The following is a 19,078-nucleotide window of genomic DNA, read 5'->3' as shown; positions in this document are numbered from 1 at the left end:
TGCTGAGCTGTATAGCAACACCACAAATAGTTTCCACCACAAAATACAATATGATGACGCTATCAAAGCTGCAAGACTATCACACCATACACACTGCATCATCATAGCCTCTCAGAGTAACAAGGAGAGAAATCTGAGTGAGAAAATCATGATCATAATTTATTCAGAATTGTGCTGCTTCTACCCAATTACTGGAGGCCAGATTCTTAACCCTCCCTGTGAAAAAGTGATGGCAACTAAAGAGTCCCTCATGTGAGGATTTCACATTTGCCTTTGCATGTGTACACATACACACCTTTCTACCCAGCTTTTGTAATGCGGTATGTCCTTGGCATAGAGCAGCTTCGTGGAGGGTGAGTCTTTGCCCAGACGGTGTTCAGACGTTGAGCAAGAGTCCATAAAGGTTTGGGCCACCACAGACAGACAGGCGTCCGTGATGCTGCTTTTATGGATGTCAAACACAAACTGGGGATTCTTGATCACGTTTACCCAGAAGCGCAAAGGCAGGCTGCAGACATTGAAAGGGTAGAGAGACAGAGAGAGATTTCACACATGTTCATACTTAAATAAAACGATTCACTTCATGTGTAAAAGATGTTCCTATTTGGTTTTCTCCTTATCAATCCCATATTGACCTTTCAGATTGATTTTAGTCATGTGAACAAGATGTAGATGAATTTTAGAAGACTATTACTGGATGTAATTTTGAGCTTTGAATGCCAGGCTTGCAGATTGTGGATAAAAGTTCAGAAGTTCTTCAAAGAGCTGTGTAAAATAGTTACAACTATACAAACCACAAGAGAACAAGATAAAATGAGATTAGGGAGCATGTTTGAATTAAGAGGTTATATTTCAGAAATGTTCACTGGGCACCAAGCATTGACTGTGAGCCATGAGTACAATCTGAAAAAGAAAACGTCTATAGGAAGCTTTCCAAGCAGGCTTTCTCACCAGTTGCTCTTCCAGGTGTGGCGAACATCCATGTCATGGATACTGTGCCGATCGGCCTGCTCGTCCAGGAAATCGAACATATATTTGATTGCTAGAGGCAGGGCGGTGCCCCGACATACAGTGCTAAACAGGGTCTCAAACAGGTCGTCCACAAACTTCTGCAGTGTGCCCTACAGAAGACAGTGCATTGAGTTACAATGTGTGCTTCTTGTTGTAGCTTCTACTCTAGTTACGTATTTTTGATTGCATTAAAAGGTATAAATGGAATCCATATTGTTACTACAATAGTATGTTGCACCTTTGTTGCTAGCAGCCTCGTCAGGTAGATCTCAGATACCATCTTGCTGCCGCGCTCGCCCTCTTTCTGGTCCCCGTGGTCGTGGTTCTTGACTAAGTGCCAGACTTTGACCCCGCTCTCCAGGTCAGGGGTCAGCATGGGCACACGGGAGTGGGGGCTGTCCGGGCTGGTGGGCGTGGAGCGGAAGGGTACATCCACACCTGGATGTCAGACATAGAGAAAATATTCCAAAATGCTCTGATGCAGTGCTTTTAGAGTCAATAATAATTTCCTGTCATTATTTCATTGGTTGTCATAGTGATGATACAGATGTGCACTCATTCACTAAAAGCATGTTTGCTATCCAAGCTGCGGTCCTCGCTTTCTGTCACTCTGTGTTTTTTTTTTTGTTTTCTACCCTTCTTGTCATCCTGTTTATCGCATGAGTTGCATTTTTAAAGAAAAATCACTTCAAACCTATTATGAAATGTCAGTGTGAGCCGCTGTTTCAGAATGTGGTTTGAATTGCAGTATGTAGATTACATTAAAGTAGTAAACTGCATTTCATGTCTCCTGATAAAACATACACATACACCACACAGTGTGAAGACTAAAGATTCAAACATAATGGCTTTAAAGGCGAAAGTATCTTGCTGTTGAACCGCTGAATGTTTCTGAACCTCATGTTGCATCTCTTTGTTTAATGTGCTGTATAACAGTTTCTGCTAATGTGCTTAACAAGAGACTGATGAGTGACAGCAACAGATGGTGCAACACTGCTGGAAGCTGGATGAATATGAAGTCTTTGTATTCCTCCAACAGCACTGACCGTATCTGCTGATGCTGCGTGGGAAGCTGGCTGAGGAAGGAATGTTGAAAGAGGACATCTGTTTGGGCACCAAGGCCACCACACAACGCTCAGACACCTGGAAGACAAAGGTAGAGCCTTTCGCTTATACATGTGCGGCTTGTAGCTGTTAGTCAGAAGTAATCATGGCTGGAATTTAAAAAAAAAGAATGTTCGAGATCAAAAACCAAGGTCCAGGAAGTTGTAAAATAATGATTCGGAGCTGTTGAATGTCTTCCATAGGCAGTCACAAGAAGGACAAGCAATAAACCTATGATGGACCAGACTTTAGTTCAAGTAAAACATGGTCTGCCATCATCATCTGCTAGATGCAAATACAGCATAGCTTTGATCGTCACACAAGCCCATCTATATTGAAAATATCTGCTAAATACCGATATGGAGATCGAATTCCTTACTCAAGACCAAATACACTTAACTGAACTAAACATCAACCTTGAAACTTTGAATGAAACTTCAGTGTGAAAAGAAGAAATCCACCGCACAGTAATATAATTCAACTTAGTAAAGGTCAGATGCAGTCAAGGTGGAGGAAGCAAAAGTGGGTTTACCACACAGTCAAGTTAACTCAAAATTCTTGACTTTTATTTCTATGTACTTTGTATGTGGAAATCCTTATTTTTTATAGATTATCTGTATAACTAAATTAATTTATAGTGCTTCTCAGCTTGGATTCAATCCTTTAAGTCGGACTCGGCTATAATAAGACTTAAGGTTTTCAACACACATAATATCTCAAATGTCTGTTGTGTATAAATGTCCATAAATCTGCTTAGAAATAGAAAAAAAGACTATTGCTCCAGAACCTGATTGAGACTCATCATGTTTTTGAGTTTTCTTCAGTATCAGCTGAATCCATTGATAGTACTCTGAACATTCATGGCTACGCCGCAAACAGGAACTGCTAATAGCTAATTCAGAGTTCTTTCAATGCACCCACAAGTACATAGAATTCATAATGAAATATGTTCCTGTTTGTTTGAGCTCACTGACTGCTGACTACTGTCCAACGTTTTGCCTGTAGTTCCAGGTAAATACTGTACACTGTAGCTGTGCTTGGCAGGCGTGGCGGGGTCATCTGCAGCGTGAACAAAATTCACGCTACTGTTCTGCATGAGCGACAAATGCAGCTAATACAAATCCAGCTTAGCAACAGAACAAACATTTCCAAACCTGGCAGAGAGATTAAGAATGAAAGAGCGAAATTCTTTTTCTCCCCGGCAGATAAGAGGGAGGACATGCCTCTTTTGTCAAAACACACTTTTTGCAGGAAAAATTTCCTTTGTCGTTATTTCTCTTTTTGTTTAAACAAAACTGTGCTGCACTGAAATATTGGCTGCATGTGAGTGGTCGGTCCGGTTGGCCCAAGGCTGAGAGTGAAGACGAACATTTGACTGACAAAGGAACAGGATGACTCATCCGAGGTTGGTGACCTGTGCAGTTGTATTTATGAGCTGAAAATAAATGTTGTAAAAGACAGAGGCACACAAGCGCATGTTCGGCTTGACTAAACGTGCTTGTGACTGGGAGGTTAAAAAAAATGTTCGCAGGGCTGAGATGAGTGATATGAATATGAATGAGTAATCCTCTGTCCTTCATCAACAGTATCTGCTGTGATGCCCTCAAGCATTTGGATAATTGTAGTTTTTAAAAAATGGTTGGTCAAGGTTTGCAGGAGTAAGAGTGAAATAGCTTTGTAACTTTAGTATTGACTAGAGCTGAAATGTTTATTCAGTTGACAGAAGAATAATCTGCAGCTCCTCCGATCATTTGTTAAATGTCTGAGTCACCTGTTAAACTAACATGCCAAACATTTTCTTATGCTCATCTTCTTAAAAGTCCAGTGTGTAGGATTTAGTGGCATCTAGAGGTGAGGTTGCAGTTTGCGACTGACCGAATACCCCTCGCCTCAACTGACCATTTCCAAGCATGTAGGAGAAACTACAAAATTTGTGAAAGGCACCCTCTAAAGCCAGTGTTTGGTTTGTCCATTGATACTGTAGAAACAGCAGTACAACATGGGGGACTCTGTGGAAGAGTACTGACTCCCTCTGTTGAAAGAACTATTTCTAAGTTAACAAAAACAAAATGATTCCTTTTTTCAGGTGATTATACGCTCATGAAAACATGCTTAAATCCTAAATCTTACATGTTGGTCCTTTAAGTGTGAGTATTTTCTGCTTCACTCAGTAAAGTTTAAATATTTTTCTTTTTAATTGAATATCGTTGGATTTTGGATCGTTGCTCGGATAAAATGAACAATTTGAGGCTTTGTGATATGCATCTTATTTGAAAATTAAAATACTTATAGTGGCAGCCCTAGTATTAATATAATTAACAGACCTGGTAGTGCATCAGTGTGTTGAGTCTCTTCCAGTCACTCTCTATCTTGGTGGTGATGTCCTCGTCCTGCAGGACCACACGTGCTGTTCTGCCCTGCCGCCACTCTGTAGGAAAATACAATCGATAGTGAATGTGACATATGGCATTCTGGGGAATGTTTGTATCCCAGGTTGCCAAGTGACAGTTACATATCCTTATCCTTCTGTACTGTATTAGTTTGTTCTTTGAAACCCAACCTCCTCATGGAAGTTAATTCCCCACGACGTCTTCTCCTCAATTAGTGGTCTTAAGATGATGTTTTTATGCACTTCTAATGCTGACAAAACTCCCCTTAAACCTTCTTGATTCAAATGCTACTAGCATGGTCATTAAGTTACAAGCAAAATATTGTATTTAAAAAAAACAAACTTTTTTTGGTATATTTGCCTTTATAATTGTGTTGAATTTATTCAACATCCCTGTTTCAGCAAAGGACTTTTTGATGCTGTCTCCTCAGGTGTCATTTTGCTTTTTAAGGATTTGAAGGGAAATTGTAATCACATCATACTGTTAGATGCAACTGAAATAACTTTTGGGAAGACTTGTTTCTCATAAAAAATAAAAAATAAGGCAATCCTTCAACTTTTTCAACAAGACATCATGAGTACACCCTCTACGTTATCATGTCGGCGCACATTTGTTGGAGATATTTTGTTGGCAAAGAGTTTGACTATAGCCGCACTAGTTGCCCTTAGTTGTCATGATTTGCCCAAACTCCAGAAAGACATTAATGTAAGTTGTACCTTTTGCAGAGAGCTCAGTGAAACGCTGGTACAGTTATTTTGGTCTTGCCCACACATAAAAGAGCTGGAGTAGACTGTCATGATTTATTGCTGATCATATCTTCCCTCACTGTATATTACTTTGGAAAAATGAATTGTTTGGATTCACTGAATGTGACAAGAATCTCTGTTTGCATTTCTAATTGATTAATTTTCTCATTATTTTGACTAATTTTGATTAATTGCAAATCAAATTCTTAAACAACCAAACTTTTCAGATCTTACAGTCCATATCAAACATTTCTTCTATATCTGAATACACAATCTTTATTATCACAACCTTTAGTCCCCCGGACATGTTTGTGATTGTACAACCCCCATTCCGAACGACGATGTGTAGTAACTTCCTTTATCTAATCATGTGTTCACAAAGTGGTGAACCTCGCTCCATCCTTATTTGTGAACGACTGAGCTTTTCCAGGATGCTCCTTTCATACCCAATCATGCTACTATCACCTGTTACCAATCAACCTGTTCCACAACTTTCCCAGTCTTTTGTTGCTCCTGTCCCAACTTGTTTGAAACATGCTGTTGCCATCAAATTCAGAATAAGATATTTACAAAAATCAGTGACACAGCCAAAATGTCACCAAGACAGCTTCCTGTACTTTTCATCTTGACAATTAAAGTGATTCTGCAAACAAAAAAATTGACACAGTGCCTTCTCTGAGATTTAAGATGCCCTAAGCAACAAGGAAAAACTGATCCTCTCTTAATCCCTAACCTGTTAAAGCCCCTTAAGGTGTAAAACTACAAACCCAAAGCAATATCAGCCTCTACCTACAAGGTATCTTATTTACTCCCTTTGAAGATGCGTGTCAGCTGGATTTGTGCCGAGTCATTCAGTATTGGATGACATGTTGTGGGCGTAAGCTTAAGTGTAGGTGAGCTGTCAGTGAGGTTTAATGTCAGTGCCGGTGAGTGTTGCTCTGGTTAGGGCTGTAAACAGGTGTGGGGAGGGGTTGTCTTCCAGAAACTCATGTTGAGCCCTTTGTTGATGTCATGCGTCTTCTCAGCGATAACTCCCCTGACATGCCCACTCTCAACTGCATTCATCCCTCCTGTCATTATTCCAACATCTCATGTGCCATGGCAGCCTATGCTTTATCCCAGAAGATAGAAGACAATTAGGCTTATGAAATTAGTCTTTCAGCGTATGATTGCACCCAATGCAGCCTCACCCAGATCCATGTCTGCAGCCCGTGGTCGCTGTGAGTAGGGCATGTTCTTGTACACCGCATCCAGGATCTTCTCCTTAACCTGGGTAATGGTGTCACAGTTGAGCACCTTGACAGGGATTTCTGGGCTGTTCTCATTGTCTGGGTTCACACAGCTCAGCGTCTGGGGATCCGGGATGGTGAGAGATTTAGAGGAGGGGGTAAGAGAAAGAGGCGAAAGGGGGGAGAGAGAGAGAGAGAAAGGTGTTGCTTGCTAGGAAAGTCCTTTCATTACCCACTCCTCAACAAACTGTCCTGGCAGAGAGGATCTTGGCCAGAAATGTAATTTCACACCTCCGGGATGTGGCTGTGCAGCTCTAGCCAGGGGCATTAAACAAGTAATGAGACACAGCCTCTCAGACTCTCCGACATGGATATCAGAGAGGTGTCATCCTGTCGCTGGCTGGCTCTGCATCGGAGCTAAAGCCTGAGGGGGAACTTATTGTGATAGGCCGGTGGAGGAATCCAGCCAGCTTAATTTTAATGGAAAGGTAAAAGAAAGAGGCATGTTGGTGTTGCACAGGTGGCCATACATCACTCTGACTTATTAGCATGCACTAGTGAGAATTATTTAGACTGCTTATTATTGATTATATTTTACAGTTACACCATGTATCTTTACTCTATTTCACTATTTCTCCTCTAATTTGGGCTTCTCTTGTGAAGGTTCGTCAGGCCTAGAGAAGCTTAAGCACAGAAGTTTGTTAGAAAAGGGCCAAGACAGAGCTGTTAAAATCAATAAAATTGCAGTATTTGGGGTGCAGGGGGAAATCACAGGTTCTACAGACCCCAGTTCAGAGGGGGCTGCGGCTCAGGTGGCCCACATGCTGAAGTGTCCTTGAGCAAGACACTGATACCCTCTATCGATGTGTCTGTGTGGGAAAAATAAACCGTCTGCCAGATGATGATCACATCCTTGTCTCTGCACTACAGACTGCTTCAGATTGGAAAGGATGTCTGAATGCACAGAAATGGGATCTCAAGCATGAATCTCCTTGCATATTATGCCCTCCCAGTCTACTCGCTTTACAAATCAACATACTCGTTTGAGTACACTCAACATGCTGATGTTTACTCAAATAATAAAATGAAGCTGGAATTGGAGCTAAACTCACTGATGATTGAATGGATGTGTGGACATTTTATTGCCTTATTTTCTCAATTTTGTCAAGATCACCTTAAGCTTGAGGAGATGAAAATCTGGCTGTGCACGTTTTTTTTGTCCACTGCCTTCATGTTATGGAAACCATCCAAATACTCAAAGCATTCATAAAATTACAACCTCAGCCCAGGCGCTTTCCACATTTCTGTGGCTCTGTCAAGGCTCTTTGCCAAGAGATGTTCAAAAATGAATACAGACAAAATTTTTGACTTTTTTTCTTCTTTTTTTTTTTATTAATGTCTTTATGACTCACCAGCGTCTTGTATTCAATCTGCTGTCGGATGAGTTTGTCCTCACTGAGGGAATAGCGTGCCTCTCCCGTGATGGAGTCTATGGGTCCCTTCTCCATTTGCTGTTTGATGGCACAGAACAGCATGAAGAGAGGCTCGCCAGCACACTCCTTTGTTTTGGAAGGGAACCCGGGGATTAGAGTGAAAGGTGGGAGAAAGGAAAATAAGACATAGGAAAGAAGGGAAGGAAAGAGATCTGTATTCATCAGCACAGACTATGAGCCTCGGGAAGTAGAGCATGGCACATCAAACATAATAAAATGTAGTTTTCTCTCCTTTTGAATTGCAAAGCTGGAGGTATCTCTGACCCCACAGGTAACCATTATCCCTCCACAATGTCCATAAATCTCACAATATCAGACGGTTAAAATGACAGCTACAACAACAGACACAGCAGGCTGTTGCATAATCAATGCTAATAATTTTAAGAAGCATCGTCATAGCATATCACTTTGACACCTGTATCAATAAGGTGTGAGAAAGATTTCATTTTACCTTGAGAAATTTGTGCAGCAAGAAGGCAAACCAATTTGTCAGCATCTTCTCCGCCACAGACTCTGTTCTGCAAGACAAGAAGAAAGCACACTCATTTGTTAGCAAGAGACGTCCCACAGAGAGCTGGAGTGCTCTGATTATTCTTTTATAATTTAAGACGTCGAAGAGCCTGACATTGTTGGAACCCAAAAACATGACATGGAGAGTTTACAGAGAAGCAGCATCCTTACTCAGCCGCTCGGTCTCAAAGGACACATGCTGTAAGTTAAGTGCTGCTGGTGCAGAACATATTTGGGTCATGACATAATTGTGCACAACTTAGATGTCCACTTCAAGTCCCTTCCCTCTTTCTTCCTTGCTGTGTCTGCAGTTAGCTGCTTAACATGAGCACAGATGGGAAAGATTTGATGATTTGTGGTTGCAACGGCACCCTTTAAAATGGTGTATGAGCCCTTTCGAATCTGAATCTGATCCAAAGCCTGCAGCTGTACAGCCACCAGGCACTTTCCCTCCTTAACCTGCTGTCTGTCACTCCTTTGCAGTCCTTACCTGCATTTCACCCCTAACCTGTATTGACTCCCCATTAAATTTTAGAGTTTTTTCCGCAAGTGCAGCATGTTTGGGCTAGCAAGTTCTTGTTGTACCGGCTCCCATGTGAGCTCATCCTTATATTTAATGAGTGTACTGCAGATTGAGAGAGCCCTTGTTTTCAAAAAAGGGAAGAAAAAAAACCTCATGAAACATTCAGCAGGCCAGCCTCAGCGCTGGGAAAACAATCGACAGATAACCAGAGGTGGAGGAAAGAGGGAGAGAGGCGAGAGAAGGGAGGAGAGGAGAGGTGACGGAGGAGGAAACGTGAGCTACAGCTGAATGTTTCATGAGTGGCACACAGAAGATAAGTCAGACTGACAACGACTCTGCCGCCGCTGCACTCACTCTTCTCCATTAGGTTCTCTTCCTCTGCCAGTCCCTCCCACTCTCTATCACTTTTAGCGCTCCTGTCTTTCACCTGTCCACTCGGGCACCCCGTTTCTCAGACTCGTAACGGCTGTTTCACGCCGCTGCACAAAACAAAGCTGAACAGAGGTGGGCTTTTCTTCGCCGGCCTAGTTACTCATCCATCAGAAGTGCGGTAACTGGGCTGGAAAGAACAGTTCGCAAAGGAATTATCTATGCCAGAAGATAAGCAGCACTGATCAGAACTGGTCAGGTTTGTGACAGAAAGGGCCTCTAGTTTTAAAGTGGAAAAGATGGAGAAAAGAGAGGAAGTGTGGGGTTCCTCTAACTATAATATGCTTTAGTTTCTCTTTCTTAACAATCAAATCTGAGACGTGACTATCACTGACCCTGAGCTTCTCCAGTGAAGCGAAAAGATTTTGGTTGTTCAACTCTCTGCAGTGAATTTGTACTTTTTGCTTTTTAACTCATGACCATACAGTTCTCTGTGACGTTAAACTCCAAAGTGAGCAATCCAATTTTCAGCTGAACAAAATGACTGAGCACAAAATGAAAGACATCTCACAGTTTTTTAAGACATAACTTAAATTCTTTGTTGATGAATGTAACACAAAAGCAATTTTCCCAAAATGTTTAAACAGCTTTTTGTAGTGCATTATTTAGCAGCAGTGCAGCACTCCTGGTTTACCTGCGCAGGAGGAGTTTGGGGTGGTTCTTGCTCTCCAGGTTGCGCTCTATAAGGTCTGAGAGCAGGTGTTTGAGGATGTCTGTGGCGTACTCCAGCCGTCCCTGCAGAGCGGTCATGATGAGCGAGGCGACGTAGCCGCGGTCGCGCATGGAGAAGGAGCGCTGCAGCTCCAGTGTACGGATGAATGTCAGCAGGAACACCTTGTTGTTCACCAGCTGAGCAAACTGCTTCAAGGCTTTCTCCACATTCGCCTGACCGCTCCCTGGCACCTACACGCATCATGCATTTTTGCACACACACAAAGACGCACATGCTCATTAGATTATACTCACATATACTCACATCATAAATGGAATATACACAAACTTCTCACAAACCATCTCAAAGCTTAAGTGCAAAACAGAACCACTGGTGTGGCTACAGCTTGCCCATAATAGCGGCTTGATTAAACCAGCTAGCAATGGCTCTTGAATACCTGACTAGCTGTTCAGGAAATGAAAAGGTAAATGGCTTGTCATCAGTTTCTTCAAATTTGGTATGGAGTGCTTCAGAATTAAACCCTTGAGATCAGGACAATAATAAAAACAGTTTTGGCCATGACAAATGAAATTTTAAAACCTCTTGAGATTAAGAAAAGATGTTGAAAATACCTAAATCAGAACAAAACAAGACCAGTACAGAAGAGGCAACAAACACTGCAGCGTACTGCATGCTTCTTGATCAACTGAAATGTCTGTGCACATGCAGGACATCAGTCGCACATCCTTCAACATCCAACAGTTGACAACCACTTTATAACACCCTGACGTAAAGTTTCTGGTGAAGAACATAAACTGTTCATCATCTGGTGTGGAAACGTGTTTGCTGGAAGTTTTGTGTGTAAGTTAAGAGTCAGAGATCAAGAAAAGTTTGAAATGGGTGGATGATTGAGACTAAGGGAGGGCGCAGACTCCAAATAAAATCTGCTCACAAGCTCCTCCAGATGATGTGGACACCATTAAACAAACAGACCTCAAACTGCTGACATTTGCTCACATCGCTCTCTTCCACAGCAGTTTGACAGCACTTGCCAGCAAGCCAAAATCAATTTTGCTTGGAGTATACTGGAGCCTTAAGGTCAAGATGTCAGAAAAATGGTTGAAACTGGTTTCAAGCACTGCGTCCCTGCTTCAGAGGTTGCCTACCTCCAGCTCTCTGAGCACAGGGTGATCATCGATGCCGGGGAAGAGAACCCTCATGGCATAAGTGCGATAGTCCAGGTAGGGGATGCCAGCTCTGTCCAGATCGCTCGTCAACTCGTTGATGTCTGTCTGCAGCTCTGCAAAAGCTGCATATGACAGAGGTGTGCATTAAACATTTAGCCAAATATTTCATACATAGTTCTTTGCAGCAGTTTATCACAGTAAAGCTAAAAAGTACTTTCCTCTGATAAATACATCAAATGGTTTAACAATTGTAAAGCAGTAAAATAATGACAAATAGTAATTAGAATGACTAGAAAATTATCCATAGCTAGTAATGACCATCTGAGCTAACCTTTCAGTCATTCCTCAGCCAATAAAGTATATAAGTAAATAAATCATTTTGTTAAAGCCACCACAAACAGTGACAACATCAGCTCTCAACAGAGGGCGCTATAAGGCAACTACAATTTAGATTTTAGGAATTTGGTATTTGGGAGTGAGAGTTTTAATGAACATGATGGACGATTAATGATTTATGTTTAGTCTCTCATATCAGTCTTGCTCACCCTCCTTGCACTCCAGAGCCACTCTGGACTCCAGATTGTCCATCTGCATCTGCAGGCGCTTCAGAGTGAGGTCATTCTCATGTGACTTCCGCCTGTAGGCCAGCAGGACAATAATGACGATGATGAGGAGCAGCCCTCCTCCAGCTGTGATGCTGAAGATAGCAGGAAGGGTGAGCAGGCTGTCGGACCGGATGTGAACCTCTCCCGGAGAGATGTGGAGTCCTCCCACTTGGACCTGGATGATAATAGCACAAGGGTAAGCACAGTGTTTCAAAACAGTGTTGAAAATGCGCAAATAACAAAGAAAATAATCACTATTGAAAATGGCTGGCAATGAATTCAAAACATTTTTGCTGAAGAATTAAATTGGCAAGTACAATGGAGATATGGACCATTTTCCCCGAACAATCGCCTTTTTGAAGAAAAGCATTTTTAAAAGTCCCAGGCACACCAGCTCTTTTCTCATTATTTGCAAGAGTGCTTGTCAATAATTCTGGAGGGCAATGTGCTGTAATTGGGAACCTACCAGACCATGAGAGACGGACAATGACAGAAAGCTAACTGAAAGCCCGTCAGTGACCCACAAACACGGCGGCGTAAAGACAAGCACTGACCTACAGACAGCGACCCACATCCATGCAGACAGGCAATCAGATGCACAGACGGACAGAAAACCACCGGATAGGCAGAGACACGCTAAGACTGACCAGGACTTTGTGCTGCCCGGTGAGGTTTGGTGGCTCGCAGAGTAACTGAGTGTCGGACACAGTGAGAGAGCAAGGCGTATCCCCAATCAGCACCGTGTAATTCAGCCTGGCTCCACCAGACGCAGACGGGACCAGGTTACGTCCCTGCAGCACAGTCAGAGAAGCAATATACAATACTGCAGAAAATAACAACATATCACAAAGAGCAAATAGTTCCTTCAAAACAGAGCGTAAGCATTCATTGATTGGGTTCCTAACATATGAAGTTCTGTTCCAATGCATCAGATGAGAATGTTTTCAGTCAGTATCTACAGTACTGTACACTAACTATGCACTATAATTGCGTGTAACCCCACTGGACCTTCCTGTCTGATCAGATGTATAGCATTTTTAAACTCAATAAATGATCACCCTGCAATTTTGGAGCATTAGTGTAATTACTGTAATCAGCCATGTTAGAGAAGATTGGCAGCCAGTTTTTTTTCCAACGAATTCGACACTGAGAGTCATATTTTGCAGGAAATCTGCTAAATTATTTTACCTAACCAAGGCAGATTGCTTCAAGATGCGAACCAATCTGTCATGTTCGTCCACGGCAAATGGAGCTAAAGTAACAGACTGTTGCATCCACTCGCTACCGCAGGTCCTTCATTCCTACAGCTGTCAGAGCATTGCTTAATTTAGCACTGGTTTCCATGTTCGGACTGTTTTTTGCAGTGATGTGTGATCTATCATACACCTATTACCTTGAAATATTGCTTTTTTCCACTCTCATTGAGTACTCTACATATCACAACATATATTTTTATATATAGTTACAGATTCTTTCTTTTATATAGTCTTTTGTATAAAATGTGAAGCTGCCATTGATGTCCACTAGTTGGTATTTGTTTACAACTTGTATATTAAGGCATTATAATTCATTTCATGATAAAACATAATGTTTAGAGTTTGCCTATTATATGTCACTGATAAATGACAAAGAAACCATACTAGCAGCAGCAGCAGCAGGTCAGGTGACGTACTTTGAGTATGATCGGAGCACCAGGCTTCTGCTCCAGAACACCGGTCAGACTGAGGGGCTCCAGGTAAGGGTTGGGGTAGTAAACAAAGCTCGTGTTGTTGTAGGTGAGCAGAGCTTGGACGTTGTTGAAGACAAAGCCAAACTCGTCCACGTGTTTGATGGTCTCCTGGTCTGCAGTGTACTCCGCCTTCAGAGAGGGGGCGAAGCAGCTGATGGTGGTTGTGTTCAGCACTTTGCACACCTGGAGGGGAATCAGATCAGGTGTTACACATGTCACAGTGCAGGCAGTACCTACAACTGTGTGACAGTGTGAGATATATTACAGTAACCAAACCATACATGTATTTAAGGGTATAATGACTCACAGTGTTGTTTGCTGAGTGATTAATAATTGCATAAATTAAATTGAATTAGTTACAGAAATTCCTGATTCATTATTTTACCCTCAGAAATGTCTTTTGTAAGCAATTCAACTTTACTAACAACTAACTTTAAAAGCATTTTAAATCTTCTAGTAATCGTTAATTCCAGCTCTTGTAAAGACTTGAAGGCAATAACTTAAGGGCCACTTGCATTTTTTATAAACCTAGAAACCACTTTTGCTGTATAGATCTGAGCATTTTAAGCCAAAATGTGATAGAATTACTATTTTCAGCCATTATAACATCCAGATGCCATGAATCATACAGAGCCTTTTAGTATTCTTCAACGTAAGCATAAAAGGTAATGATGGTCTCCGTGGTGTTAACCTACATAACCTGAGATTAAAGATTTCTATATGTACTGGTATTCATTAGCTGTTACAGTATTCCCAGCATGTTTCCTCCCATCCATATGTTCACCTGTCTGCTCTCGTTTTTTGACCTCCTGCTTGTAAATGTACGACAGCTGCGTTGTCGCTGCAGCAACAGTTCAAATGGATTTTTAATTGTTCTGAATCTGTTTGTTTTACTTGAAATTAAGCACTTGCTCCATTGATGGGGTTAATACAAAATTGCAGGTCTGTGTCACTGTTGCTGTTAGTTAATGGTTCTGTATCAATAAGCAGCTCTCTGGAATTGAAATGCAGCGTGTGTTTTCTCCTGCAGTTCTTGAAAATCTTTCAAAATCAAGCAGATCCTCAAATTCCCCCGGCTTCAGGGCGATTTCTAAGCTTTACTTTTTATCTTAGGTTTCACAGAGAGTTGTTTCAAGTCAATTAACTGCTTTTGTGATTCAAAACATTTTGAAGCAATTCCAGTTGTGTTTTTGAGATATGTGCGATAAAGAGACTGCCCTCATTAAGTTTACCAATGACCCTCTTTTAGCTGCTGATTCGGGTTAAAGTTCAGCTTTAATCCCTTTAGATCTCAGTGCTGCCAGTGACACTGTAAAACATGCAGTTTTAATTGACTGGCTCAAACTCTGGGCTGGCATCATTACCACGCTGTTTAATTGGCTCGGGGCATACCTCTCATACGCAACGTTGTCTACAGAGAAAAACACATTTTCTTCAAGCGCAGTGCATTTGAAGTTCCTCAATTTCAGGGGCTTCATCTTGGTTTCTTTCACATGCTTCCACCTGAGCTATATAATATTATCACATGATGTAATCATCTTTAGATGCAGTCTGTCTTTCCACTGTTGTACAGACTTAACCACTGCATGTAACCACATTCCTCTTTTGAAAATGCCTCGTTGATGAACTGTACGTGTTTCTGCTGTTAAATAACAGAAATGATTGTTGAGACTGACCTCAACTTTGCTCCTCTCAGCTGAGAGCATTTTTCTTCCAAAGAATTAATTTATTGGTCTGAAAAGATATAATAGTTAAGCACCCGATACAAAATCTGGTACAAGCAAACTTTCTTAGAATTTTTTGTTTCTTTCTTCACTACGTGCCTGTTTCGAATAGATTTTTAAGATTATATTGATCTCTTTAGAGGTCGAGCGAAAAGTTCCCTCCACAAGTTTCGACCCTGTGTGCAGTCTCACATCTTTAGGCAATTCCCTGACTGGTCCACAGTGGAAAACACGAGGCTAAAGGTGACTGGACTCTTGCCATCGGGGCCTCAACACTTTGGAACAATCAATCACTTTGAAGCGACCTGCCTGAGGAGCTCAGGCAAGCAGAATCAGCACCATAAATCACCTCCCAAAACTGAGTTGTACTTTCATGTCAGTTTTTTAAAATCTCACTTTGGATTGAGTCTCTGTGGAACCTCTTTCTAACCCCTTTGTTTATATATGGCTCCATTTTTACAACCACAGCAACACTGACATTTTACAAATCGCTAACTACAGCTCATTAGATTATTTCAAGCAAGCATTTGCTCTCCATCCTGCCGGCTGTTTGATACGGAGGCTGGCTGTTTTTCTGCCTTTGTTCACCTTCTTTCTTTGATAGTTTTATGCGAATGCAGAGTTTCATACCATCTCTAAACCAACCCGTCACCCTACTATGAGTTAAAAAAAATCTAATTTTGTGACTACAATGCCATAAATGCTTTATGCTACATTTAAGTAATGTCAGTGCAGATCAGTATGTAGAAATAAAAAAAGTACTAAATTGGCCATAACACTAAATCCACCTCGCTACAAGTTTAGCAAACTATCAATGAAAATCAGCTTTGCTGTGACATTTTCTATCAGCTTGAGTAAGCAACATCAATAAAGGTTGAGTGCAGTATATTAGCAGTTGTCACACTTACATTGACAGATTCATGGCCAGCATATTTGACTCTGACCCGCGGCTCCTGAACTACATCCAGGTTGGTTCCAGTCACTGTCAGGGTGGTGTGTCCACTGTTTGCAATGAAGGAACAAGTTTATTCATAAGTAAATAAACACAAGCACACCATGCCAGCCCCAGGTAGCCTACATATGAACACAACCTGCCTTTTCTCCATAATTTAATTGGAGTGACAACTGCAAAGAGATCAATCTTTTTAACATGCAAACCCAACATTTTCCAGAAAAACTGCATTAATGCAGGTTTGTGGCGGTATACCTGGCATGGTAGCCCGCTCTTTGTTATTGGGCAGAAGAGCCAGATCAAACGGCGAACCAGCTGGCTGCTATTTTATATTCATCTGTGACTGTGAGGCTGGCATAGCATGAATACAGGTGCTGCTTGTTTACATATCTGCGCTAGATGTGATTAAAATGAACAACACTCTCTAATCTTTGCATAACCTGTGCTGCAGCATGAGCTTAGAAAACTGTAGTGTGGAACTGGAAAGAAGAGAAGGAGAGACAAAGGGGGGAAGAATACAAGAGAGAAATGAGGGGAAAATGGCTTAAAAAAACTGGCCAGTCTAGTCAGTCTGACAGAGTGCCAATCCTCCTCTCCTCACACTTCAAAGGGTACCTAAGCTTGTAGGGCCACATAGTGAGACTGCACATTCATGATGAGGGCTCTTGATTGCAGCTCCACAAAGCTCCTCCTGTCACCAGGCTGAGGGCCAGGGTGTCTCTCTGAAGTCTAATCTGCAGGGACGTAGTGCTGGGTAATCCCACCCGAAACCAAATTAAATGCCAACTTTTATTTAGTGGAATACAGGTAAGGCACCTCTCAGCTGTGATAGACATGTTTATGCAGCAAATTCACCTTCATTCTAATATTAGCAGCATCAGACTCAGTCACGTAAAGCAAGTGCAGAATATTTCAATGAAACGTAGCATTTTGAGAGGTCACTTTGTTGTGATCCCTGATTAAATTGTTGTTTAACGCTCTTGTTACAACTGACTAGCACCTCTGTTCTCTGCATCACTCTCCCTTGTAACCCTGACTCACAGATTGCCTGGCAACATGATAATCTGTACGAGCCAGACCTTCACACTGGGACAGGAGGAGTCTTTCATATTATTTATTTTTCAGTGGAAAACTACCTCACAATGAATTAATGTAAGAAAAAAAAATAGGTAGACAGTGTCCTTGACTATATTTTGCTCAACACACATTCACTCGGGCAAATGCTAATGAGTGCATACTGTTTGTATAAAATAGATCTTATGTGCTGCAATTTGCAGAATGAGATTGCTGCCTCTTACATTAAATATTACACATGTCTGTATTCAAAACTAACACCATACTTGCAACCAATGAGCACGTTACAGCCCTGTAGGACTGCCAAATTTGTCCGCAATTTGCAAGCGACAGTCATTTGTTAATCTTTAAGCTGCTACTGTTTGAAGTCTGCATCTAAGCAGTACTTGCAAATTGCTTCGAGAGACGAGTCCTAAAGTTTGTATGCCTGTGGTAACAAGACCCCCATGAATACTGGGAGAAATCTGCACTCAGGTCCAGGGAATGAGCTTTCATCCTCCTGAGCTATCAGTGTGCACATGGGGCTGGCATCTGCAATGTTATATTGCTCAGTGTTACCTGGTGATGCTCCACAGGGGTTCAATGCGCTGGACTGTGGGGTCTTCTATGTACTCAAACGCCAGACTCCCAGGAACTTTGGCCCGGTCAACACTCAAACTGACCTGCACCGGTCCGGCTCTCGTCACGGACGGCGCAGAGAAGCACACAATCTCCGACATGGTCCTCCTGGTGGGAGTACCAAAAGAGTGATTTATTCATGCCTTTGATTATGACTCTGCCCACTTGATGCTGCAGTGGCAAATCCCTGACTTCACGCAGTTTTCAGCCGTGCACATTACTACAGTGTAAGGGAAGAGGAATTATTATAGACTGTCCCATCTCTTCCTCCTTACAGACACATTAGAGATGGAACACTGTAATTAGAGGGTGCTCTAGCTAATGGCTTCCTCGCCTCAGCCTCCTGACTCCTACCATGTGAGGCATTTTGAACTTTAAATAGCTATCTATAAATACGCAGAGAACAATACCTGCCGCTTTGGATTTCATCACACCTCACAAATCATTATTAGAACTTTTCAGCTAATGCACGGACACTTAATTTTACCTTAATTCTGCTTCTGTCAACAGAGCGATCTCTTACTGTGTTACATTGAGATCAGACAAGGCTAAATCAGATATTGTATGGAGGCATCAGGAGGTTGTGTTCATCATCAGACTCACCTGTACAGCTCACAGGTCTGATTACCAAAGTACACATTGACAGTGCTTCCAGCGCCTAGGTTCTCCCCGACAATGGTGACCTTTGTGCCCCCAGATTCAGGTCCCCTGCCTGGTGTAAGGGCCAGCATTGAAGGGGTCTGTGGAGAACCAAGATTCAGTAATGTTTCATTCAACAGAAATCTCACAGAATACAGTATGTCTTATTAGTTGTCTGATTCTGAAAAGCTCTGTTCTAGTGGCCTTGACAAAAAGGTAGACCAAAGACCTTATTTAAAAAAAAAATGTTTAATGAAATAGGGCCCCTATCAAAAAGATGATAAAATAATAATAATAATAATAATACAGTGAAAATCTCTTTTAGCTTGAGTTCAGTAAAGTACACCATTCTTTTCATTAGCAACACACAAAGAAAAAAACATCAGAAACAACTTCATAACAATGATGAACTCTCTTATGCACATTCTGCTATATGTTGTACTTGATCGCAGCAGCTTGAATA

General features: G+C 41.7%; 1 protein-coding gene across 1 annotated transcript in view; it reads right to left on the bottom strand.

Annotated features, from left to right (window-relative positions):
* The window catches only part of LOC121612296 (plexin-A2-like), a 62,513-nt gene that overhangs the window by 2,211 nt on the left and 41,224 nt on the right, over nucleotides 1–19,078 (bottom strand). Inside the window, exons 14-29 of the mRNA XM_041945093.1 lie at nucleotides 18,580–18,716; nucleotides 17,917–18,084; nucleotides 16,241–16,334; nucleotides 13,552–13,791; nucleotides 12,527–12,670; nucleotides 11,820–12,054; nucleotides 11,254–11,396; nucleotides 10,070–10,338; nucleotides 8,425–8,491; nucleotides 7,893–8,039; nucleotides 6,442–6,601; nucleotides 4,440–4,543; nucleotides 2,058–2,154; nucleotides 1,250–1,449; nucleotides 952–1,121; nucleotides 296–508 (exon numbers count right to left, since the gene is read on the bottom strand). Coding sequence (XP_041801027.1) covers nucleotides 296–508; nucleotides 952–1,121; nucleotides 1,250–1,449; nucleotides 2,058–2,154; nucleotides 4,440–4,543; nucleotides 6,442–6,601; nucleotides 7,893–8,039; nucleotides 8,425–8,491; nucleotides 10,070–10,338; nucleotides 11,254–11,396; nucleotides 11,820–12,054; nucleotides 12,527–12,670; nucleotides 13,552–13,791; nucleotides 16,241–16,334; nucleotides 17,917–18,084; nucleotides 18,580–18,716 — 2,588 coding nt within the window. The remainder of the gene's footprint in view (nucleotides 1–295; nucleotides 509–951; nucleotides 1,122–1,249; nucleotides 1,450–2,057; nucleotides 2,155–4,439; nucleotides 4,544–6,441; nucleotides 6,602–7,892; nucleotides 8,040–8,424; nucleotides 8,492–10,069; nucleotides 10,339–11,253; nucleotides 11,397–11,819; nucleotides 12,055–12,526; nucleotides 12,671–13,551; nucleotides 13,792–16,240; nucleotides 16,335–17,916; nucleotides 18,085–18,579; nucleotides 18,717–19,078) is intronic.

This window comes from Chelmon rostratus, chromosome 2 (assembly GCF_017976325.1).
Source record: "Chelmon rostratus isolate fCheRos1 chromosome 2, fCheRos1.pri, whole genome shotgun sequence".
Classification (NCBI taxonomy): domain Eukaryota; kingdom Metazoa; phylum Chordata; class Actinopteri; order Chaetodontiformes; family Chaetodontidae; genus Chelmon; species Chelmon rostratus.
Note: the sequence above shows the minus strand (reverse complement) of the source record. Positions and strands in the feature narration are given on the sequence as shown.